The 27,217-nt window shown below is 37.7% G+C and overlaps 2 protein-coding genes across 2 annotated transcripts; both read left to right on the top strand.

The window, feature by feature from the left end:
• The first annotated feature begins 10,921 nt into the window (after positions 1-10,921).
• On the top strand, positions 10,922-11,869 carry LOC138427155 (olfactory receptor 6M1-like). Its single transcript, XM_069566482.1, has one exon. It carries the CDS (start codon positions 10,922-10,924, stop codon positions 11,867-11,869), a length of 948 nt encoding a protein of 315 aa, XP_069422583.1.
• Positions 11,870-21,668: 9,799 nt separating this feature from the next.
• On the top strand, positions 21,669-22,616 carry LOC138427164 (olfactory receptor 6M1-like). Its single transcript, XM_069566495.1, has one exon. It carries the CDS (start codon positions 21,669-21,671, stop codon positions 22,614-22,616), a length of 948 nt encoding a protein of 315 aa, XP_069422596.1.
• The last annotated feature ends 4,601 nt before the right edge of the window (positions 22,617-27,217 follow it).

The following is a 27,217-nucleotide window of genomic DNA, read 5'->3' as shown; positions in this document are numbered from 1 at the left end:
TGAATATCTTAGAAGATAAGAAGCCCAAGGGGCTGAACAAATAAATGTAATCTTATGAATTGAAGTCAGATTTGTCCTAGAGAAGGGAACCTCACACTGCCACTGTAAGGAGGATTATATGAATAATAACATTTAAGAAAAAAAATCAATCCTTGACCCAGAACTCATCTGACGTTCACAAATAGGTCTCAGTGTTACTGCAAACTTATACAATGCTTACGTATCATCATGCTTTTCATTTGTTGGACAAAAGTTGACAAAACATGTATTTCGCACAAGGTCACTGTGCAATACAAAATGCTAAACATCCTCCTTTGTTGCCAAATGAAACGACTGCTACCTCTTTACCAATTACATCTTTTACATACCAATTACATACCAATTACATCTCACTCTGTCTACCTTCATTGCAGAAAAGATTTACTGAGCTACCCAATCCTAGAATTGCCACATCTTTCTGATAACACCCAATCCAAAACAAGCCCCCACTTCCTTAGGTTCCTGGTTTCACTGAGACATTCCACATTCTCCGAAGTGTGTGTTCTTTCTCATACAGTGAATAATAAACCCAAATTTTTCAACTATCGATGGTGCCTGGCAGTCTTTTTTTCGTTTTTATTGGAGTAGAGCTGATTTACAACGTGTTAGTTTCAGGTGTACAGCAAAATGACTTCGTTATATGTATACATATTGCTATTGTTTAGTCGCTCAGTCGTATCCAACTCTCTACAGCTCCACAGACTGTAGCCTGCCAGGATCCCTTGTCCATGGGATTTTCCAGGCAAGAATACTAGAGTGGGTTGCCATGCCGTCCTCCAGGGAATCTACCAGACCCAGGAATCAAACCCTCCTCTCCTGCATTGGCAGGGGGATTCTTTACCACTGAGCCATAAGGGAAGTCACATATATACATATCCACTCTTTTTTAGATTCTTTCTCCGTATAGGCCATCACAGACTATTGGCTGTAGGCCTTTTAAGGCATCATAATATGCAGATTGTATTAATTATGTTTTTGTATACCTCAATAAAAGGAATATAAAACTGGGTTTTGTTTACACATAAAATCAGTTTTATTCTCTGTTATCAATAATACCTATGTTATTAAATCCCTAGCTTAAAGAATCCATTTAGGTACTGTTCATGCAGAGCATGTAAACAGAAGTGAGCAGAGTCATTATCTGCTTATGAGTTTGATGTCAAAGGTCTGTGAGAGCACCAGTTACCAGAACACTTTTAACCTGTCTGGTATGAAAAGATAATAGATCTAATAGGGACTGCAGATAAATTTGTGCAATATACTGAATACTGAATACTCTATCATCAGAAAAGCCCTATTTTTATTTTTATTACTTCTTCCTCAAATCCTATTTAGATTTTTATTTCTGCTTTGGAGCTGCCCACTTTTTAAATCCTATTATATTTTGCTTGTACTCTACACCCAAAGAGATCTGGTGGAATTCATTACGAATTTACTAAACAGCTCCTATTTACTAGATTTTCTCATGCAATTTTGTGATAATTGGAAACATAAAGTTATCTAAGGCCTTGCCAGTTATAAAAGCAATCATTTTTAAATATCCTTTCTTTCTATGTTTCCCTCTATATTTTCAACATTTCATCATTGTTCTAAGAGAGCTATTAGACAATTAGCCCAAATCTCTTAGAGATCACTTCTCGAAACACGAGCTTCTATCCTGTACACTAAAAGTCTGAGTTGAAATTATTTAGTTGTTGTTGTTGTTGTTGTTCAGTCGCTATGTCATGTCCAACTCTTTACGTCCCCATGGACTGCAGCACACCAGGCTTCCCTGTCCTTCACTATCTCCCAGAGTTTGCTCAAACTCATGTCCATTGAGTCAGTGACAACATCCAACCATCTCATCCTCTGTCATCCCCTTCTCCTCCTGCCCTCAATCTTTCCCAGCATCAGGGTCTTTTCCAATGAGTCAGCTCTTCACATCAGGTTGCCAAAATATTGGAGCTTCAGCTTCAGCATCAGTCCTTCCAATGAATATGCAGGGTAGATTTCCTTTAGGATTGACTAGTTTAATCTCCTTGCAGACCAAGGGACTCTCAAGAGTCTTCCCAAGCACCACAGTTCAAAAGCATCAATTTTTTGGCTCTCAGCCTTCTTTATGGTCCGACTCTCACATCCATATATGACTACTGAAAAAAACAATAGCTTTGACTACATGGATTTTGTCAGCAAAACACTGTCTCTGCTTTGTAATACACTGTCTAGGTCTGTCATACCTTTTCTTCCAAGGAGCTAACATCTTTTCGTTTGGTGGTTGGAGACACCATCCACAATGATTTTGGAGCCCAAGAAAATAAAATACTGCCACTGCTTCCACTTCTTCCCCGTCTATTTGTCATAAAGTGATAGGACCAGATGTCATGATCTTTGCTTTTTGAATGTTGAGTTTTAAGCCAGCTTTTTCACTCTCCTCTTTCACCCTCATCAAGAGGCTCTTTATTTATGGTGACAGGTTTTTTTTCCTATTTACGGTTTTGACATCCTGGTAATAATTGGATTCATGTAGCAGTATCTAGTTTCACTCATGCATTTAAAAATGTCCAGGATGGTCTTCCTTACTTTAAGAAGACTTACACCCCATTTAGTTTATACAGTGGAAGCCTGGAGGAGGGGCTATGTTCAAATGGAAAGAGGAAGCTGCTTACACTTTCACTAGAGAAAGCTTATGAGTAAATATGAAACTAAATAGAATAGGAAGTTTCAAAACTCTTTTATTCATTCATAGTTATCTCACACATGAAAATTTCTTAAAGACTGAAAGAAAATATTCCAAACAATCAATGCTGATTAATTTGAGTGATGCTTTTGGTGACATTTTTTAACACTCTACTGTTCTGCATTTTCTATGCCTGGAATGCATATGTTTTAATTTTTAAATATTGGAATGGGAATTTTTCTGAAGAGACTCAAGTTATCCCTATACTAATGCACTGGAACCTAAGAAGTGAATCCCATATTTGGTATTTGGTATATAAATAGGAAATTATTTTATTCAATCTGTTAAACTCAGGTCATATTCTTAAAATTGATGTCCATTTTAGAAGAAGGAACAAAAATACCTAAAACTTTCTCTTAAAATCCCAATTATTTTCTGTCTTATTATTTTAGTTAAACACTCTAAGGAATTCCTTTTTTCCCCCTTAAGTATGAAAATGAATCCTGAGGGAAATGTATTAAGACAAACCAAACTCATTGCAACATTCACTATTTTCAGACTATCTCCAACTGAAGTTAGCAATGAAGTTCTGAAACGACCATAGTAACTAAAAATGAAGCTTGCTCAGTTGTGTCCAATCCTTTGGGACCCCATGGATTATACAGTCCATGGAATTCTCCAGGCCAGAATACTGGAGTGGATAGCTGTTCCCTTCTCCAGGGGATCTTCCTGACCCAGGAATCAAACCAGAGCCTCCTGCATTGCAGGTAGATTCTTTACCAGCTGAGCTACTAACGAATACAGTAATTAATCCAGTACTCTAGACCTCATATCTAATATTAATAAATTGTAGCTACAAAGTAGAATTGAAATTAATATAAAAGCCATCAACAAAGAATGATTATCATGATATGCAGAGTTCTACCTCAAGCGGCAATTCTGTAAACTTTTGAAAGTATGGTATTTTTTGTGATTATTTATGAAGCACAGTCTGATATACTGGAGTTCAATGTGCAAAGCAGCACACCAAGAGAGAATCTAAAGGGACTTCCTTGGTGGTTCAGTGGTTAAGAATCCACCTGCCAATGCAGGAGACATGAGTTCAATCCCTTGTCTGGGAAGATGGAGTAACTAAGCCCATGCGCCACATCTACTGAGCCCGTGCACCCTAGAGCACGTGCTCTGCAACAAGAGAAGCCACTGCAACCAGACGTCTGGCACACAGCAACTGGAAAGTAGCCCCTGCTTGCTGCAACTGAGAAAACCCAAGCACAGCAGCAAAGACCCGGCACAGCCAAAAATAAAAATAAATGAAAGAATATACCTGAAGATAGCCTCCGGTGATTTCATGGTCCAAATTATCTCTATGTGATGTCACAGGACTTTATAAAGATTTAGTCTGCCTAAGTGTGCCCTGCTGAAGTCACTATTATCATTTGAGAATCAGAGCATACAGTGCCTTGACAAGGATGTGGAAAAAAGGGAAGATTTGTGCATTGGTGGTGGGAATGTAAACGGATACACGTACTATAGAAAACAATGTGAAGTTTCCTGAAAAAAATTAAAAATAGAACAATCATAAGATCAGCAATTCCACTCCTGGGTATATACACTATGGAAATAAATCAGCATCTCGAAGAGATATCTGGACTCCCATATCCATGGTATCAATATTCATAATAGTAAAGATATGTCTATTTAGTTCTTTGGCCCATTTTTTGATTGGGTCGTTTATTTTTCTGGAATTGAGCTGCATAAGTTGCTTGTATATTTTTGAGATTAGTTGTTTGTCAGTTGCTTCATTTGCTATTATTTTCTCCCATTCAGAAGGCTGTCTTTTCACCTTGCTTATAGTTTCCTTTGTTGTGCAGAAGCTTTTAATTTTAATTAGATCCCATTTGTTTATTTTTGGTTTTATTTCCAGAATTCTGGGAGGTGGATCATAGAGGATCCTGCTGTGATTTATGTCTGAGAGTGTTTTGCCTACGTTCTCCTCTAGGAGTTTTATAATTTCTGATCTTACATTTAGATCTTTAATCCATTTTGAGTTTATTTTTGTGTGCGGTGTTAGAAAGTGATCTAGTTTCATTCTTTTACAAGTGGTTGACCAGTTTTCCCAGCACCACTTGTTAAAGAGATTGTCTTTACTCCATTGTATATTCTTGCCTCCTTTGTCAAAGATAAGGTGTCCATATGTGTGTGGATTTATCTCTGTGCTTTCTATTTTGTTCCATTGACCTATATGTCTGTCTTTGTGCCAGTACCATACTGTCTTGATGACTGTGGCTTTGTAGTAGAGCCTGAAGTCAGGCAAGTTGATTCCTCCAGTTCCATTCTTCTTTCTCAAGATTGCTTTGGCTATTCGAGGTTTTTTGTATTTCCATACAAATCTTGAAATTACTTGTTGTAGTTCTGTGAAAAATGTGGCTGGTAGCTTGATAGGGATTGCATTGAATTTGTAAATTGCTTTGGTTAGTACACTCATTTTCACTATATTGATTCTTCCGATCCATGAACATGGTATATTTCTCCATCTATTAGTGTCCTCTTTGATTTCTTTCATCAGTGTTTTATAGTTTTCTATATATAGGTCTTTAGTTTCTTTAGGTAGATATATTCCTAAGTATTTTATTCTTTTCCTTGCAATGGTGAATGGAATTGTTTCCTTAATTTCTTTTTCTATTTTCTCATTATTCGTGTATAGGAATGCAAGGGATTTCTGTGTGTTGATTTTATATCCTGCAACTTTTACTAAATAGACACTTCTCCAAAGAAGACATACAGATGGCTAACAAACACATGAAAAGATGCTCAACATCACTCATTATTAGAGAAATGCAAATCAAAACCACAATGAGGTACCACTTCACACCAGTCAGAATGGCTGCGATCCAAAAATCTGCAAGCAATAAATGCTGGAGAGGGTGTGGAGAAAAGGGAACCCTCCTACACTGTTGGTGGGAATGCAAACTAGTACAGCCACTATGGAGAACAGTGTGGAGATTCCTTAAAAAATTGCAAATAGAACTACCGTATGACCCAGCAATCCCACTGCTGGGCATACACACCGAGGAAACCAGAATGGAAAGAGACACATGTACCCCAATGTTCATCGCAGCACTGTTTATAATAGCCAGGACATGGAAACAACCTAGATGTCCATCCGCAGATGAATGGATAAGAAAGCTGTGGTACATATACACAATGGAGTATTACTCAGCCGTTAAAAAGAATTCATTTGAATCAGTTCTGCTGAGATGGATGAAACTGGAGCCGATTATACAGAGTGAAGTAAGCCAGAAAGAAAAACACCAATACAGTATACTAACACATATATATGGAATTTAGGAAGATGGCAATGATGACGCTGTAAGCAAGACAGGAAAAAGACACAGATGTGTATAACGGACTTTTGGACTCAGAGGGAGAGGGTGGGATGATTTGGGAGAATGGCACTCTAACATGTATACTATCATGTAAGAATTGAATCGCCAGTCTATGTCTGACGCAGGATACAGCATGCTTGGGGCTGGTGCATGGGGATGACCCAGAGAGATGTTATGGGGAGGGAGGTGGGAGGGGAGTTCATGTTTGGGAACTCATGTAAGAATTAAAGATTTTAAAATTTAAAAAATAAAAAACTATTTAAAAAAATAGTAAAGATATGGAAACAGCTAAGAGTCCAATGATGAGTGAACAGAGAAAGAAGATTAAACATATGTGTATGCAATGGTATATTATTTATTCACCCTTTAAAAAGAAAATCCTGACATTTGCTACAACATAGATGAAACTAGAGGACATGCTAAGTACTAAGTGAAATTTGCCAGAAAGAGAAAAATTTTTAAACTGCATGATCTCAGTTTTATACAGAATTTTAAAAATCTAGCTCATGTAAACGAACAGTAGAATGGTGGTGAACAGTACCTGAGGGAAACAGGTAGATGGAGAGACACTGGTCAAAGGCTAGAAACCTTCAGTTACAAGACAAATAAGCTCCAGTTATCTAATGCACAGCATGGTGACTATAGTTAATAACACTGTATTGCATGCTTGAAATTTACTAAGGGAGATGTTAAGCACTCTCGCCAGAAAAATAATAACAGTAATAACTGTAACTATGTAAGGCGAAGGAGGTATCTTCCCAGGTGGCACTAGTGGTAAAGAACCCGCCTGCCAACTCAGGAGACTTAAGAGACATGGATTCGATCCCTGGGTAAGAAGATCCCCTGAAGGAGGGCATGGCAACCCACTCCAGTATTCTTGCCTGGAGAATCCCATGGGCAGAGGAGCCTGGTGGGCTATGGTCCTTGGGGTCACACGGAGTCAGACATGAGTGAAGCAATAACACACACACTCAAGGTGAAGGATGTGTTAATACTTAACCTCTTTGATGGTCTTTTCACAAATACACATATGTCATACCATCACATAGCACACTTTACATACAATTTTGTCAAGTATTCTTCAATAAAGCTAAAGCAAAAATTAATTGGATGATTCCACTATATATGATCTAATGGCTAAAAATAAAGTTTTACAACACCAAGTATTAGCAAGGATGTGGAACTATGGTACTCACACACATGGCTAGTAGAAAGGAAAACAGTACATCAACTCTGGAAAACACTTTGTCAGCTTCTGGTATAGTTAAACATATGCTTACCAAACAATAGCGTAATTCTACTCCTAGGAACATGTCCAAGAGAAATGAAAACAAATATTCACCAAAAGCATAAACTCAAATGTTCAGAGAAGCTTAATTCACAATAACAAATAATTGAAGACAATTCAGGTGTCTATCACATGGTGAATATATAAGCTCATATAGCTACACAATCTGTAGAGTAGATAAATCTTCAAATACAACAAAGGAAGAAACTACTCGTGCCTGAAACACTCAAATTAATTTCAAAGTATCAGATTAAGTGGAACAAATCAAAGCTATATGTTGTAATATAGAATTTATATATTAGCCTAGAAAGTCAAACTTTACACTGACAAAAAGCAAATCCATAGTTGTCACGGGATAAGAAGGGGAGAAGACAGCAGTTTACTTCAAAAAGACATAAACGTTTAAGGTAATGGCAAATACCTCACACCATTGATCCACTGGTGGTGGTGGCTACATGAATGCATACATTTGTCAAAACTCAAAAAGTTATATGTTTAAGTTTATCCATTGTCTATAAATAATAGCTCAATAAAATATTTTCCCCAATGGATATTGTTTTTTATTGAAGTATAGTCAATCTACAGGTTTTTTAAAATATGTACATAGACATATATTTATGTAAATAAATATATGTAAACAGTAAATATGTAAATAGTATGTAAATAGTTTCAGTTTGAAAAACAGTTTAATATGTGATGAACTTTTTTTAATTTAATTTATCCAAATTTTTAGTTTCCAGAGGCTTTAAGCAGAGCTATAAGTTTTTCTTTAAATAAAATAAACACCCAGGAGAGTCTCCCAGGGGACCTTAACTTTCTGTGACTAGTTACTTCACTTCTAACATCCTGGGACTGCACTACTTATAATTAAACTTTTTTATGCTAGAATCCCTAGAGCCATTCTAAAGCAAACTTTCAAAAGTGAATTAAAGAATCATTAAATATCACATTCATCCAGTCATAACAACATTAATATGCACAAGGAGAAAGTAAATTAAGTAGATATATCTGAAGTCAAGTTACAATACAGGTAAAGAATGAACAGGAGGGACAAAAATAAAAGATGAAAGTTCAGAGAGATAGTTAAGTCAATACAATTATGAAATTTTCTAACAATCAGGACCAGTAAAGTAGAATGAGATCCTTTAAGAAACAGTAAGTTTCACTTAATTAGACAACAGAGACATTACAGATTATTTTAGCACCAGACTATCTCATATGCCCTTTAGTTCTCATCTAATCTGATAGTCTATGATTCTGAATAGCTCCAAGTTTCTGAATGGATGCACAGAAGACATAGAAATTATCAGAACAAACATAAACTTACATGTCTATAAGTGAAACAAAAGGACCTGAAACTTGGAAAGATTTCAGTCAGAAAGTCTTTCAGTCTTCTTGCCAGAGATCTAAACTAGAAGTTGGAGGACCTGCTCTTAATTCATTGGGTTTGATTTCTTGAGTCATCACCAAACTCACCATTCTGACTTTTTTTTTTTTTTTTTGGAAAATGTGATCCAAAATACATACTACTTAAAACCTAGGGAAAAATTCTAAGATTAAGATTACTGAATGTATAAAATATAAGATTAAATGATAATATAACACTTGGAATTAATCTTAGTGTAAGTTGAGACAGATTTTTTTCTGCAGGAATAAGAAAAAGAATTGGGAAAAGTAATCAGAGTTTATAAAAGGACAGGTTATGTTTTCTTGGTTCGTTTCTATTTTTCATTCAAGTGAAGAAGATGAAGTACTTCAGCAAAAACTGAAAAACCATTTGATATAGTTTCTTAAAAGGGGATGTGTTATCATACAGGAAAGAGTCTCAGACTAAAACTAAGAGTTACATGGAATTCAAATAGAAGCAGTAAGAGAATTTAAAGAAAATGGACAGAAAGCAGTAGGAATAGCCAAAGTTCATGGTTCTTAATGTATCTGAGTGAAGAAAATACCAACTGTTCTACAATCAATATGATGTAAGTATATCTATTGCACAGTCATCTATGCGTGAGTGCATGGTCGGTAACTTCAGTCGGGTCTGACTTATTGCAGCCTCCTGGACTGTAGCCCATCAGGCTCATCTGTCCATAGATTTCCCAGGCAAGAATACTGGAGTGGGTGGCCATTTCCTCCTCCAGAGGATCTTCCCGACCCAGAGATCAAATCCATGTCTCTCGTGTTTCCTTCATTGGCAGGCGGATTCTTTTACCACTGAGCCACTATAAAGTACCCAGGACTGGTTTATATTTGCTATGCTTTAACTTAAAACTAAAGGATTAGCCACTAAATTATACACCAAAGGAGTGAGTCAACTGTATTTTATAGACATGCTACAAATGCTCAGCAAAGCTGAACAGTATCCAAAGATTAAGTTGAGGGCTTCAAACACCATCTATCTGCATCCACTTTTTCCACTACTATTAATAACCTGATCTTCAAATGGCTGAGAAGAATATATGGTATCAGAGTCCTTTCTGAGAGAACCTACAAGAATTAGTTGGGAAATGGGAGGTGGAAGTTACTCTACTGGATGCTGCCATAGATGTAGAATTGCAAAGATAAAAAGACACACATTGATCATGTTCAAGAAAACGTGCTTCAAAATATATAAAATGTTTTGCAAATAATGGAATATGTATAACTGACCTCCTTGTTCTATAAGAGTGTAGACATAAAACTTTCTATCATTATAGAAATAAACAAAGAAAAATTATACACCTTGATGGAGAACTCAGTTACTATTATATCAAAAAAAACTTGGGTACCATCGGATACTCAATATCAATAACAAAAGTGAAAACAGACGTTGCCGATTTCCTTTCATTTGACTGTCCTGGTTAGTTTTGATTTTTCTGCTCTTTGATTTAGATAACACCTGAAAATTTGAAATAACTTTGAGAAAAATAACTCAACTTTTATTAACATTCTCTCCATTTTCCAAAGTGACCGAAATCTCAGTGAGGTAGATTTCTCTTTAAAGGCACAGAACTTAGCTAAGAAAATAGAAGTTTAGGAGGAGTGAAATAGAAAAGGGAAGGACTGTTGTATAAAAAACAACAAAATCATTAAGACTAGAGTTTTATGGAACCATGAAGACAACTTAATACAAAGAAAAAATTTAAATGCAAGAATACTGAGCTTAGAAGAAGTCATGTAATTTATCTAAGATGCTACACTTACAAGGGTAAGAGGCAGAATGAAAATAAATCACTCAATTCTATTCAGATGTTTTTCTGCTGCATTTTATGAATGGTATTTCATGCGTGCTAAGTCACTTCAGTTGTGTCTGACTCTTTGTGACCCCATGGACTGTAGCCCGCCAGGCTCCTCTGTTCACGGGATTCTCCAGGCAAGAATACCAGTGTGTTGCCACGCCCTTCTCCAGAGGATCTTCCCGACCCAGGGATCAAACCACGTCTTCTGTGGCTCTTACACCACTGGGCCACCAGGGAAGTCTTATCAATGATATTGGCAGTTGAAAGTTTAAGTTGAATTTGATCTTTATATTTTATTATTTTCTCAGAGCATGCTGCCCACCTTGCACCGCACTCAATGGATGTGCAGAATCAGACCGCAGTGACTGAATTTATCCTGACTGCCTTTCCTGCTCTCCAGAAACTTCAGATTTTCCTCTTCATGATCCTCTTGTTTACTTACTTGCTCACTTTAACTGGAAATGGTGTCATCATTTCCCTAATATGGGCTGATAGTCGCCTCCAAACCCCAATATACTTCTTCCTCAGTAACTTAGCCTTTTTGGACATTTTATATACTACATCGGTTACCCCAAAACTGTTAGCCTGTCTCCTAGAAAACAGGAAAATCATATCTTTTGCAGGCTGCATCAGCCAAACATACTTCTTCTTCTTCCTGGGGACCGTGGAGTTCATCCTGCTGGTGGTGATGTCCTTTGACCGCTATGTGGCCATCTGTAACCCCTTGCGCTACACCATCATCATGAACAGCAGGCTGTGTCTCCTGCTGGTTCTGGGCTGCTGGGTGGGGGCCTTCCTGTCAGTGCTCTGCCCAACTATTGTGGTGTCCAGGCTGCCCTTCTGCCATAAGGAGATTAATCACTTCTTCTGTGACATCGCCCCTCTGCTGCAGGTGGCCTGCATAGACACCCATTTCCTTGAGATGATAAGCTTCCTCTTGTCTTCTCTCAGCCTCCTCACCTCGCTGGTGATCACCACCGTGTCCTACACCTACATCATTTCTACCATCCTGCGCATCCCCTCGGCCCAAGGGCATCAGAAAGCCTTTTCCACCTGCGCTTCTCACATCACTGTCGTTTCTATTGCCTACGGGAGCAACATCTTCATGTATGTGAGACCCAGCCAGAGTCATTCCCTGGAATTTGACAAAGTGACTGCTGTCCTCACCACAATTATGATCCCTCTTCTGAACCCCTTCATTTATAGTCTAAGGAATGAAAAGGTAAAGGAAGTTTTGAGAGATGCAGTCAACAAAATTATATCCTTATTGCCCAGGAAAGCTTGAAACATAATCCCACAGGAATCCTTGAAAGTTTGTTTGCTAAGAATGGCATTTTCACGTCTTAGACACAATGTAGAGTAAAGCATGCTTGAAGACCATAAAATCAAAGGTGTGTGCAAAGAGATGGAAGAACTATGTGCCACACCAGCTGCAAAGTATTATGGCCAGAGTCCAGAGGAGACAGAGAAAATAACATGCTCTGAACGCTATTACTGGACCTTCCCACACACAGAATTTCATGGATTAATGAAAAACACTGAAGTCAGAGATTTTAAGCCCTCTCTATCACTTTTTTATCGGGTGACACTTAGCCTATCTGAACCTAACATATTATCTGTAAAGTGGGGAATATAGTCTGTGGTTCTTCTTTTTCTTTCTGTTAATGTAGGCTCAACCATGATGGTCTAAGAAATGAAACCACATGTAATTAAAAATAAGTACTTTTTATGGGTCTTTGCAAACTATTCAAGATGATTAGCTCCATTCCTGACAGCCAGATACTGTAGATAATAATAATATCCCAGTGTTTGTATAGTATATTCTAATATGTACATATATATATATATCATTTAGTCCTCTTAACCTTGAGAATGTGATATTTTTCCCATTTTACAGATGAGAAAACTCAGATTCATTGAGATTAAGCATCTTGCATCACTAGTTTTGAATATATATATATGCAGATACATGTGAACTCTAGCGCCTACTCAAGCACGTCACTGTATCATGAAGTGTGGAATGAGCAGAAACTTAGGGAAACAGAGTTAACATGAAAAGTTATCCATGTTTTCTGAGATAAGAGCATTGCCCACCAGTTCTAATTATCCAGAAAACCTACAGACCAAGGCATATCAGATGAGTGAGAACAGACTATGAGAGGCAATGTGTCGAAAGGAAAACCAGTTATTCAGAGGCAGTAACTGACAATGAGTCCAGACTGATCGTCTGTGGCAACTGGCCAAAGTGATCATCATCTACAGAAGAATAAATGTCCTAGGATGCATTTGGTTGGGGAAAATAAAAGCAGAAAAGTAATCAAGCTAGCTTAAGTAACATTGGTATTTATCATAATAATAATCAAGAATACCACATAAAACCTCAGAAGGTGAGAAACCGCAAGACCTGCTAAGGACAAATATTAGTAGCTAGAGCTCCTTAAAAATCCAAGGCAGACACCCACTTCCCTCAGAATCTCTGATCTCTCTCTAGCTTTCTCAGGAGTCATTTGGTCTCTATGTTACTGTTTTTTTCCAAATATCTTGTAGCAGGCTGAATGATGGCCCTGAAAGATATCCAGACCTAATCGCTGATCCTGTGAATCTAAGTAACATATAAAATTTATATGGCAAAGGGATTCTGCAGGATGGATTCAAATTAAAGATCTTGAGATAGGGCAACGATCTTGAATTACACAGGTGGGTACTAACTGTCATCACAAGTGTCATTATATGAGAGGGGAGAGGGGAGATTTTATCACACAAAAAGAGGTAATGTGATCATAGAAGCAGAGATTTGAAGTTGCTGTGCTACTAGCTTTGAAGATGGAGGAAGGAGCCACAGGCCAAGGAATGTACATCTCAAAGCTGAAAAAGCAGAACAAAGGATTCTTTCTCCCATAGAGTCCTTGGCATGGCCCAGCCAACACCCAGGTTTAGGCCCAGTGAAACTGACTTCGGGTTTCTGTCTCCAGAGCTGTAACAGAACACATTAGCGTTTTTGAAGCCACCATGTAGTAACTGGCTGAAGCATCACAGCAAACCAGTACATACCAGTTTCATGTTTCTCTCTCTGCAGACTATTTATTTCCATTTCTCTGTGCATATGGAAGATAATAGCTGCTTCAGTCATTTGCAAATATATATTTCAGAGAACTCCCTTGTAGTCCAGTGGTGAGGACTCCATACTTCCACTGCAGTGGGCACGGGTTTGATCCCTGGTCAGGGAACTAAGATCCCACATGCTGTATGGCAGGGCCAAAAAAAAAAAAAAAAATCCATCATAGGTATATTCAATATATATGCATGTATACTGAATACATTTAAATATATTGAGATATATATACAATTTACATGGATGTTTTTGACTGTGCTGCACAATCTGCAGGATCTTAGTTTCTGGATCGGGGATTGAACCTGGGCCTACAACAATGAAAGTGCCAAATCTTAACAACTGGACAGCCAAGGATTTCTCTATTTTATTTTAGGATATGTATTTTAAATTACCTGTATTCTAAATCCAAATTCCTTGAAAGGTTCATTGAAGTGAATGGTCTGATTGGTCTCATTGAAGTGAGATGATGTCTTCCTCAATTCTCTTTTTGTAAGAGGAAGGGTATGGCAAGAGGTAAATTGCCTTCTGTCCACACAGCCACTAAGCAGGTACAATGGGGACAAGCATCTAAAAAGGGAGCTTGGGAACAGGGAGAAAACAAGAAGCATCTCAAAGATCAAAATAGGTCACTACCAGTTTGGGTCATCTAGCTTCATAGACAAAGATGAAGACCTTAAGAACTGGCAGGAAACCCTCATGGGAGAGCAAGCAGAGAAAGTGCTATCTTCAGAATGGATTCAAATACTATAATATATTATAAAATAAAAAGGCCATCAAAAAATAAAGCAGTAGACAAATGTTTAAAGATCAAAAGAAAGTAAAATAATATCACCAGGAATGAAGCATCCATATAATTTTCTGCTCTGTATTCATAATCAGACATTCATTAAGAAGAATTTTGAAAGTTACTTAGTGTCCAAATACTTCCATAACAAAATTAGCAGTTCAAAAGAATACAAATTTATTTTCTTATAGTTCTGAAGTCAGAAGCCCAACACAAGTCATTACCATGGCTATCATTCCAGAATTATACACCTGATCCTTCCCTCAAGTGGAAACCAACTATTCTTATCTAAATTTCAGGAGAAAGCTACAAAGAGAAAAACAATAGTTAGAACTAACTAGGCCCAAGCTGGTGGAAATTTTGATCTTGAGCCTCATCATATGGTCATTATAATTCATTAGCATGCTAAATAACACTCCCACCAACACAATGACAGTTAACAATTGCTAAGACAACAACCGGAAAAGCTCATGGGAGGACCAACAATCAATAAAATGAAAGGCAATCTCTGCAACAGGAGAAATACTTATGAACCATGTATCTTAATAAGATGTTAACATCCAGAACTCATGAGGAACTTATAGCAAATATATATATAGTTATTCATTTAGCAAATAATATATATAAATAATATATTATTTATTTAGCAAATAATACATATATATAAATAATATTTATTTAGCAAATATATATATTTGCTGTTGCAATATATAAGTTCCTCATGTGTTGGGGTATTAACATCTTATCAAGATATATGGTTCATAAATAATATAAGATTGCATTTATATAATATTCTAGAAAATTCAAATTATGCTGACAGAAAACATCAGTGGTTGTCATGTCCTGAGGTATGGAGGTAAAGCATTTACTTGCAAAAGGTCACGAAAAATGTTTAAGGTAATGTTAAACCAATGTTGTACTGGTAATAGTGGCTATATAACTGTGTACATTTGTCAAAGTTCAACAAATTATATACTTAAACATGTTTACTGTCTATAAATCTTATCTCAACAAATTGTTTAAATATGTACATATACCTTCATCTATATAAGTAATCTCATTTTGACAAGCATCTTAAAACTTATTAAACACATTATAAATATTTTTTTTAAGTTTTCCAAGTATCTAGTTCACTGAAACTTTAAATCAGATGTCTAAGTTTTTCTTTAGATCAATAAAATAAGCACCCAAGAGAGTCTCTCAAGAGACTTTAACTTTCTGTGATTAGTAACTTCAGTTATAATATCCCAAGATTGCAATAATAATAATTAACTTTTTAATGCCAGAATCCCAAGAGCCATTCTAAGCCAAACTTCTAATGGTAAATTTTTAAAAAATCTTTAAATATCACAGTTCTTCTAGTTGTAATCACTTCAAATCACAAGACATCATTTCCTAAAGAAAGCAAATAAGGTGGATATGTCTAAAATCAAGTCTCAATATGCCAGCTGAATGAACAGGAGTGACTAAACAAAGTGATGAAAATTTAGAAAGATAGTTCAGTGAATGCAAATATAAGTTTTTTCTAACAACCAAAACCAGTAAAGCAGAATGAGATGCCTCCGGAAATAGAGAGCTTCACATCACTAGACGACAGAGGCAGGGCCGGATGTTTTAGCCCCAGACTATCTCATATGCCCTTTAGTTCTCTTCTAACCTGACAGTCTGTGGTTTTGAATAAGTCCAAGTTTCTGAATAGATCCACAGAAGATACAAAAATTAACCAAATTGTCAGGTTATTACCTTTCTATATTGAAAAATAAGATCTGAAATTTGGGAGATTTGGGAAGAAAGTCTTTCAATCTTTTTGTCATAAGTATAAACCAGAAGTCAGAAGACCTGCTCTTAATTCATTGGGTCTAACTTTCTGAGTCATTATCAAAGTCATCATTTCGCCATTTTGGCAAAAATGTGATACCGAATATGTGAATTAAAAAGAGATTTAGTGATAAGATAATGCTTGGACTTAGTACAAGTCAAAACTTAGACTTTTCTGTAAGAATAAAAAAAAAACTGAAGAAAGTAATCAGAGCTTATAAAAAAACACGTTTTCATTCAAATGAAGCAGATGATGTAGTTTAGCAAAAACTGAATAACCATTTGGTGTGTTTTTGAGAAAAGGGATGTGTATTATATGGGGAAACATTTCCAAGTAAGACAGAGAGATTTATATGGAATTCAAAATCAAAGCAATAAAAAAATTTAAAGAATAATGGATGGAAGGCATAAGAAGAAAGACAAAATTTTTGATAATTGAATGAAGAAAATGCCACAAGTTCTACATTCAAGAAGATGTAAGTATATTTTATTATATATTTATCCATATTTGTATTTTAAGCATCTAGGTCTTAGTAAATTTGTTTATATATATATGTTTTATGAGTTAAATTCCAATTACTACTTTGCCAAAAAAATTACTTATGACAGAAGTCAAAGGTGATAGCTTTCCCATGATTATGTAAACTCATGAGTTTAATATCCCTCAGCTACAAATAAACTTTTTCATGTTTTCCTGAGCGGCACAGATCTCCCCATCCACCCCCCCCCCCCCACATCTTAGTCCTTTTCTGTTCATCCTTCCCCAACACTGTCTTCTTAAATATCTGTTGAACACAATGTATGTATAAATCGCTGCGATATATCCTGTGTTAGGACTATCAATCTGCCATTAGGACTATAACTCATTCTAGAGAGGAGGAAAATAAGACTCGGGTTGCTTATGAAAGAGTCTTATGAAAGATCTCTAAGCTCTCCGTGGCCAAATAAAAAATATAACACAGGTTTTCCAATTTTGATACCTACTAGGCTCTTTCCGTCATTCCACAAGTTTCTGACTGAATTGGATTCTTGAAATGTGCAATTCTATGCAGTTTTGCAACAATCCACAGAAATGGTAATGACAAAAATGGTCCCCAAAAGAAAATCTTCATTTGGCAAGGTTGTAACTAAATTGTTATACACAGGTTGTCATGGTCCAGAATCTTTCCTCCTGGACATGATGGGATCCTAAGGGCAGAGAGATCATCAAGACAGAGCTAACACAAACCAGGGTTTTCTTCACTATCATGAACTTGAGAGATTCCAAAAATGAGAGCAATGCTATATCTTTAGTTTTTCTCATGGAAGTTTATTTGACCAAAATACAACAGAATATAAAGCTCTGTTTTTCCATAGTTATGTAATCCTATGGCAATCATGGCAAATATCAACTCTCTATTTGAACATCTCATATTTTTATTGTTGAAGAATGGCATAATGCTTTAAAGATACCAAGTTATTCACATTTTACAATAAAAGGGAATTCAAGCCCATATCAGGGTCATCAAAAACTATACAGGCAATTGGAAAACATTATGGCAGTGGTGAAATAGCCAAATGGAAGAAACAGTAGAACAGATGACAGGCAACTTCAGGAGAACCCACAGTATTCTGCTATGATGCTTATCAATACCCAGTGTTGTTGGTGATGAAGATGGTGACCTAGAAATGAAAGGTACTATCAAAGCATGTCTACTTCTCTACAAAGTGTGCTCAATTCTACTAGTGTACTAAACCTCAATAACATTAACACTGATTCAGTTCAGTTCAGTTCAGTTCAGTTCAGTTCAGTCGCTCAGTCGTGTCCGACTCTTTGTGACCCCATGAATCACAGCACACCAGGCCTCCCTGTCCATCACCAACTCCCGGAGTTCACTCAAACTCACGTCCATTGATTCAGTGATGCCATCCAGCCATCTCATCCTCTGTTGTCCCCTTCTCCTCCTGCCCTCCATCCCTCCCAGCATCAGGGTCTTTTCCAATGAGTCAATTCTTCACATGAGGTGGCCAAAGTACTGGAGTTTCAGCTTCAGCATCAGTCCCTCCAATGAACACCCAGGACTGATCTCCTTTAGGATGGACTGGTTGGATCTCCTTGCAGTCCAAGGGACTCTCAAGAGTCTTCTCCAACACCACAGTTCAAAAGCATCAATTCTTCAGCGCTCAGCTTCTTCACAATCCAACTCTCACATCCATACATGACCACTGGAAAAACCATAGCCTTGACTAGACGGACCTTTGTTGGCAAAGTAATGTCTCTGCTTTTCAATATGCCATCTAGGTTGGTCATAACTTTCCTTCCAAGGGATAAGTGTCTTTTAATTTCATGGCTGCAATAACCATCTGCAGTGATTTTGGAGGCCAAAAAAATAAAGTCTGACACTGTTTCCACTGTTTCCCCATCTATTTCCCATGAAGTGATGGGACACTGGTTCACACAGAAACTATTTCTCACTTTAGTAAATAGTTCGGAAACTTATCATCTGGATGCAGGAGCAGTAGGGGAGGAGTGAATATTAGAATATTTTGCGGTAGAAAGAGTTCCTTCTGGTACCAAGACCCTGTGTCAATGGGTGAGACCCTTTGAAGACTTCTGATAACCTAAAAGAAGGTGAAACAAACTGCCTTATAACAATTTGGAAGGTTATTCGAAGAAATGGAATAATGGACTTTGCAATTGTAAACTGCTCTCTTTTATCCTAGGCTATTACCTTCTCACGTTGCTCCCTGCCTCTAAACCCTGAAAGATTAGATCTATCAGACTCACTGATTTTGGGTCCCTTCCCCATATCCAGCATTAATGTGGCAGCAATCAGTTTTCTAGAACTACAAGGATCCTACACTTACAACTAGAGAAAAGGTGATACACATCAGGAAGGTATGCCACTGCTGCTAAGTCACCTCAGTCGTGTCCGACTCTGTGCGACCCCATAGATGGCAGCCCACCAGGCTCCGCCGTCCCCGGGATTCTCCAGGCAAGAACACTGGAGTGGGCTGCCATTTCCTTCTCCAATGCATGAAAGTGAGACATGAAAGTGAAGTTGCTCAGTCGTGTCCGACCCTTATCAACCCCATGGACTGCAGCCTTCAGGCTCCTCCATCCATGGGATTTTCCAGGCAAGAGTACTGGAGTGGGGTGCCATTGCCTTCTCCGTCAGAAAGGTATAGGTTATGGTAAAATCTGTATTTGGTACATGAAAATGCAGACTCCTGAGTTTAATCTCAAACAGCTGCGCTCTCGTGCTTAAGCAGGGAGCTCCACCACGCTGTTTTATTTATTTAATAAATAAATGAATGGGGCTTGTACCCAAAGAACGGGGGCTTAAATAGAGACTGTGACTGCCTTTATGGAAAACAAAAGTTGTTATTTAGACTGGAAGGAAAATGTAGATGATCAATATTCTTTTTTATAGATGTGGAAATTGGAGCCCAGGATTAAGAGAAAGTAAATGAGCTCTCCTATTAGTTCAACAGCAAGTCAAGTTGTTCAAATCCTATTATGTTCAAAAATTAATCTGAGATTAACAGAAACAAGTATGCATTTGTAAAGGAGTTTATTCACCAACCTAGAAAAGTTAAAAATTCTAAGAAACCAATGTTTCCTGGCTAGAACAGAGACGGTGAAGACAAAACACTTGCTATTAAAATAAGAAGGATGCATAGAAGTGAGGGATAAAGGAGAGTTGAATAGAATAGTTTCCTACAGGACCACAAAGTCACAGCCAACTTTTCAAATGGAAATTTGTGAACAAAAAAACAAACAAACAAACAAACCTGTCTTTAAGTCAAAAGGCAGTTACTAAAAGTTACTTACCCCAGATAGAGTCCGAGGAAAGTGACCTCCTTTAAAGAGGAACCAGGTGGGTTCCAAACCCAGAAAGAATCCAGCCCAGGGTTCATGAGTATCTTGTTTTAACTTGATACTTAAGGAATACTCACAAAATAATACAACAAATGACAGTAGGTAACTGCATTCTGTACAGTAGATATTCAACAAAGTTGAGCAGTCTCCAGAGATAAAAGTGAGTGATTCAAATACCATCTGTATTCGTACTTGAACTACTATTAATAACAAACATGATCTTCAAATGGCTGAAAAGAATATAAGAGATGAGTGACAGAACCTATAACATAAAACAGAAGAAAAAATTTTAAATCTCAAAAAAAAAGTTATATTAAGAAACCTTGTAAAAAAAAAAAAAAAAAAGAATCAATTGGAGGCAAGGGGGCTTCCCTGGTGGCTCAGTGGTAAAGAATCCACCTGCCAATGCAGGACACGTGGGTTCAATCCCTGGGATTGAACTGCAGATCAACACAGAGCTCGCTGCAGAGCAATGAGCCCCAGCAGCACAATTGCTGAAGCCCACACACCCTAGGGCCTGTGCTCCACAACAAGAGAAGTCACCACACACCACACTAGAGAGCAGCCCCCACTCGCTGCAAGTAGGGAAAAAACCCACACAGCAACGAGGACCCCGCACAGCCAAAGAAAGAATAAATAAATTTTAATTTAAAAATATGAATCAGTTGGGAAATGGAAGGGGAAATTTTGTTATTCTTCTGGATGTTGTCATGGATATAACATTGCAGGGAACAAAAAAGAACCACATTGACCATTTTCCCAAAAACAATTTTTCAAAATATATGAAATCACTTACAAATTATGAAACACAGACCATTGACCTACTTGTTGTATAACAGCGTAAACATAAAAATTTATATCATTATAGAAAATAAAAATGAAGAAAACCTATGCAGCCTGATGGAGAGATCAACTACTATCACAGCAAAGTAACTTGTGTACAACTTGATAGCCAACAAAATATTGATACTGAAAAAAAGGAGAGACAGAAACAAGTCCCCTTTCATTTGACTGTCTCGTTTTCACTGTCTCTGCTCTTTGATTTAAACAATGCCTGAAACATTGAAATAACTTTGAAAAAAGCAACTCAGTTTTATTAACACTTCTTTTTTCCATTTTTCAAGGTGATTCATTGGATTCTCAGTTAAGGAGGCACAGAATTTAGCTGGGAAAATAGCATTAGGAAAAATGAAAATGAAAAATGGAAGATTTGTATAAAACAAGAATAAAGTCATGAAGACTAAATGTTTATGGAATCACAAAGAAAATTCTATTCAAAAATTTTTACTATGAGAATACTGAGTTTAGGGAACTCAAGCCATTGATCCAAGGTCCTCCCTTTAATGGGGTTACAAAGAGAAGGAAAACAAATCACCCTCAACTCTTCGTTTAGATCTTCTTCTACTGCATCTCAGCAATGATATTGACAGTTGAAAGTTTAAGTTGAATTTCATCTTTATATTTTATTATTTTTTCAGAGACATGCTGCCCACCTTGCACCGCACTCAATGGATGTGCAGAATCAGACCACGGTGACCGAGTTCATCCTGACTGCCTTCCCTGCTCTCCAGAAGCTTCAGATCTTCCTCTTTGTGGCCCTCTTGTTTACTTACTTGCTCACTCTAACTGGAAATGGTGTCATCATTTCCCTAATATGGGCTGATTATCGCCTCCAAACCCCAATGTACTTCTTCCTCAGTAATTTGTCACTGCTGGACATTTCATACACTAGCTCAGTTACCCCAAAACTGTTATCCTTTCTCCTCAAGGACAGGAAGACCATATCTCTTGCAGGCTGCATCAGCCAAACATACTTCTTCTTCTTCCTGGGGACCGTGGAGTTCATCCTGCTCGTGGTGATGTCCTTTAACCGCTATGTGGCCATCTGTAACCCCTTGCGCTACACCATCATCATGAACAGCAGGCTGTGTCTCCTGCTGGTTCTGGGCTGCTGGGTGGGGGCCTTCCTGTCGGTGCTCTGCCCGGTCATTCTGCTCTCCAGGCTGCCCTTCTGCCATAAGGAGATTCATCACTTCTTCTGTGACATCGCCCCTCTGCTGCAGGTGGCCTGCATAGACACTCATTTCCTTGAGATGATAAGCTTCCTCTTGTCTTCTCTCATCCTCCTCACCTCGCTGGTGATCACCACCGTGTCCTACACCTACATCATCTCGACCATCCTGCGCATCCCCTCAGCCCAAGGGCGTCAGAAAGCCTTTTCCACCTGCGCTTCTCACATCACTGTCGTTTCTATTGCCTCCGGGAGCAACATCTTCATGTATGTGAGACCCAGCCAGAGTCATTCCCTGGAATTTGATAAAGTGACTGCTGTCTTCACTATAATGGTGACCCCTCTTCTGAACCCCTTCATTTATAGTCTAAGGAATGAAACTGTAAAAGATGTTTTCAGAGATGCAGTCAACAAAATTATATCCTCATTGCACAGGAAACCTTGAAAGTTTGTTTCCTAAAAATGACACTTTCAGGACTCGCCTGGTGGTCCAGTGGCTAAGACTCTGTGCTCCCAATGCAGGCTCCCAATGTGGTCAGAAAACTAGATCCCACATGCTGTAACTAAAGATCCTACATGCCTAATGCCTAATAAATAAATAAATATTTTTTTAAAAAAAAAGCAAAATGACACTTTAAAATCTTGGACACAATGTGGAGTAAAGTATTCTTGAAGACCGTAAAATCAAAGATGTGTAAGAAGAAATGAAAAACGTCCAGCCACATGGGATGCAAAGTCAAGGTCTAAAGGAGGTAATTCAGCCACAGAGAAAAATAAACATGCTCTGAGCTCTATTACTGGACTGTCTCACACACAGAATATCATTGATTAAAGAAAAATACTAGCCAGGGTCAGAAAACCTGAATTTTAAGCCTGATCCTAACATGTTTTTTTAAGCAGGTGACACAGCTTCTCTGAGCTTCATTTCCTTCTGTAAAGTGGGGAATACAGCGTGTGCTTTTCCTTTTTGTTAAAATAAGCTTAACTGAAATAGTCTAAGACATGAAACCACATGTAATTAAAAGTGAACTCTTATAACTGGGCATTTCATCATTTGCAAGACTACTGGCTTCATCCCTCTCAGCCAAATACTGCAGATAATTGTGAAAAACAACAAAACAAGAAAGAAGAATAACATATCTCAGTGTTGTACAGTGTACTTAAGTGTGTGTGTGTGTGTGTGTGTATATATATATAATTTAATCCTCTTAACCTTGAAAATCAGATATTCTTATCTCCATTTTATGGATGAGAAAACTGAAGTTCACTGAGCATCTTGCCCCAAACTACATCACAGGTTTTGACTATGTGTGTGCAGATATTTGTGAATGCCAGCCTACTTCAGCACTTCCTTACATCATGAAATATTAAATGGGAAGACAGTTAAGACAGAAAACAAGTTAACATGGAGGTTATCCACTTTTTCTGAAATAAGAGCATTCCCTGCCAGTCCTTATTATCTAGAAAACCTGCAGACCAAGAAGTATCAGGATGAGTGAGAACAGATTTTGAGAAGCAACAGACTGAAAGGAAAACCAATTATTCAGGGGCAGTAACTGACACTCTAGACTGATCGTCTGTGGCAACTGTCCAATGTGGTCATCATCTACAGAAGAATTAACATCCTAGAATTCATCTGGTTGGGGGAAAACAAATGGGGAAAAGTGACCAAGTGAGCTTAAGTAAAATGGGTATTTATTATAATAAGAATACCTAATAAAACCCTAGGAGGTAAAAAATAGCAAGGTCTGCAAAGCAGCTAGAATCAGGATCTAGAAATCCTTTAAAAAAACACAAGGCAGATACTCTCTTCCGTTTAAATATCTCTCCAGCTTGAGGGCAGGGAGGGGGGGCTTAATTGATCTCTGTATTATCGGATTTTTTTCCAAATATCTTGTGGTAGGCTGAATGAATGATGAACCCCAAAGAACCCTTAATACCTGATACCTGCAAATGTAACACACAGAGCACATAAGTAAAAGGGATTTTGCACTTTGTAAAAGTGAATAAGAACTTGAAATAGGGAGAGAATGCCAGATTGCCCAGATGGGTACTAACTGGAATCACAAGCATCATTATATGAGAGAGCAGAGAGGAGATTTTACCACACAAAAGAAGGTCATGTGATCATGGAAGCAGAGATTTGAAGATGCTGTGCTGATGGCTTTGAAGATGGAGGAAGGAGCCATAAGTCAAAGAATGCACCTTCAAAAGCTGGAAAAAAGCCAGGAAATGAGTTCTTTCTCCCCTAAAGCCTCTGGTATGGCATAACTGACAACCAGGTTTGGGTCCAGTGAAACTGACTTTGGATTTCTGTCCTCCAGAACTGTAACAGAACACATTAGTGCTGTTTTAAGCCACCAAGTCTGTGGTAATTTGTTATGGCATCACAACAAACTAGTACATACCTGATTCGTGTTTCCTTCTCTGCAGACTATTTACTTCCATTTCTCGCTGCACATAGAAAGTAATGGCTGCTTCAATCATTCACAAATATATATATATTTCGATCATAAATATATTCAACAAATATATAACTATATATATATATTATACATATATATATATAGGGTACATTCAAACATTTGAGATACACATTATTTATTTGTTGTTGCTGTTGTTTTTTACTCACTAAGTCGTGTCAGACTCTGTGCAACCTCATAGGCTTTAGCCCACAGGCTCCTCTGTCCAAGGGATTTTCCAGGCCAGAATACTGGAGTGGGTTGCCATTTCCTTCTCAAGGGGATTTTCCCCACCCAGGGATCAAACCTGCATCTCCTCCATTGGCAGGCAGATTCTTTACCACTGAGCCACCTGGGAAGCCCCATACATTATTTATATCAACATTTACTTTAAATTATCTGAGTTCTAAATCGAAAGTTCTGAAAAGAGGATCAGATTGGTCTAATTGAGGTTCATGATGTCCTCGCCTTATTCACTTATTTGTAAGAGGAAGGGGTTGGCAAGAGGTAAACTGTCCTCTGTCCACACAGTCACTGAGCAGGTGCAATGGGTACAAGCATCCAAAAGAGAGCTTAGGAACAGGGAGAAAGCGAGAGGCATCAGAAGACAAAATAGGTCACTACCAGTGTGGTCCTGGGTCATCTAGCTTCATAGACAAAGTTAACGACCTTAAGAATTAGCAGGAAATCCGTCATGGGAGAGCAGGTAGAGAAAATGCTGTCTTCAGAACGGATTCAGAATATTATAAAAGAACATTGTCCATCAAAATGTGGAGCAGTGGACAAATGTGTAAAAATCAAGAGAAGGTAAAAAGGATCACCAGGAATGAAGCATTCAGATAATTTTCTGATCCATACTCATAATCAAACACTAATTAAGATGGAATTTTGAACAATACTATCTTAATGTCCTAAGCTACCATAACAAAATTAGTAGCTTAAAACAATACAGATTCATTATCTTATATTCTGCAGGTCAAGAGTCTAACACAGATCTCACGCAGCTAATATCCACAGGCTGTATTCCTTTCTAGGGGCTTTAGGGGAAAATCCATTTTCTTCTCATTTTGGTTGTTGACAGAATTCATTTTCTTGAAGTTTAGGAGCAAGGCCCTATTATGTTGCTGGCTATCAGCCAAGGACCAGTCCCAGTTTCTAGAAAGTGCTGCCGTCCTTGGCTCATTCCCCCACCTTCCTCCGCCTTCACAGTGGCAAGGCTCTCTCTGGTGTGTCAGATCTCTGCTCCTTCTTCTTCCATCTCCCATCTCCTCTCTAACTCAGCTGGAAAAAGTTCTTCCTTTTTAAGGATTCATTTGATTGGACTGAGCCCACACAAATAATCCACAATAACATCACCAACTCAAGGTCTACATTCTGAGTTACTTCTGTAGAGTTCCTTTTGCAACTAAAGTAGTATAGAGCTGACCCTCCATATCCTTGAGTTCCATAGGAACTGATTCAATCAACTGTCAATCAAAAGCATTGGAAAAATTAAATTCCAGAAATTCCCAGAAAGCAAAATTTAAATTTGCCTCACACTGACAACTATTTGCATAACATTTACATTATTAGGTTTTATAGGTAATTTAGAAATGATGCAAAGTTTCAAGAGTATTGTGCACAGGTTTAGAAGCAAATTTTAAAACAAAAAACAAAACTGAAAGCTGCTCAGCCATGTCCCACTCTGTGAATTTTCCAGGCCAGGATACTGGAGTGGGTAGCTGTTTCCTTCTTTAGGGGATCTTTCCAACCCAGGTATCAAACCCAGGTCTTCTGCTTTGCAGGGGGATTTCTTTACCAGCTGAGCCACAAGGGAAGCCCAAGAATACTAGAGTGGGTAGCCTATCCCTTCTCCAGCAGATATTCCCAACCCAGGAATCAAACCAGGGCCTCCTGCATTGCAGGCAGATTGTTTACCAACTGAGCTATCAGGGAAGCCCTTACTATGCCATTTTATATGAGGGTCTAGAACATCAAGAAATTTTAGTATGGGGATCCTGGACCTAATCCCTTTCGGATACCAAAGGGCTGAGTGTATTCACAGTTCATGGGTATATTATATTCACAGGACAAGGATAACTTTAGGTGCCATTATTCTGCTTACCAGTGTTAAGTTGCTAGTAGTAATGATGCAGGATGTAAGAGAAAACAGAGGACACAGTATGTTGTTTTTTTTTTAAAGCAAATACTGAACCTTAAACTGTCTTTCATCACTTGCAACCAGAAGAATTTACAAGCCCCAGAGGATGAAGAAAGACTGAAAAGCAGCAAAATTATTGGGAAGTTCCTATTTTAATGAAGTGTTTGCTTTTATTTAAATTGTTGTCAAGTAAAGATAACTATAGTTGACTGTGCTATTTTAACTTTTCATTCATTCCATTAATTCCAAAAACCCATTCTGGTATCATTTAAACAAAAAAAGAAAATCCTGACCAAATGAGGTCATTTAAATATGATGTAGGTACCCAAATAGAGTGAGTCTCCGGTTGGACCAGTCTTGAAACTCAAAGCACAAGAAGACTTCATAAGCTCTGAGAAATCATATAAATAAACTGTTTTTTATGTTGTTTGATATTATTCTTAA

The sequence above is a fragment of the Ovis canadensis genome, chromosome 21, assembly GCF_042477335.2.
Source record: "Ovis canadensis isolate MfBH-ARS-UI-01 breed Bighorn chromosome 21, ARS-UI_OviCan_v2, whole genome shotgun sequence".
NCBI classification, from domain to species: Eukaryota; Metazoa; Chordata; class Mammalia; order Artiodactyla; family Bovidae; genus Ovis; species Ovis canadensis.
This window is presented reverse-complemented; position numbering and strand designations above follow the sequence as displayed.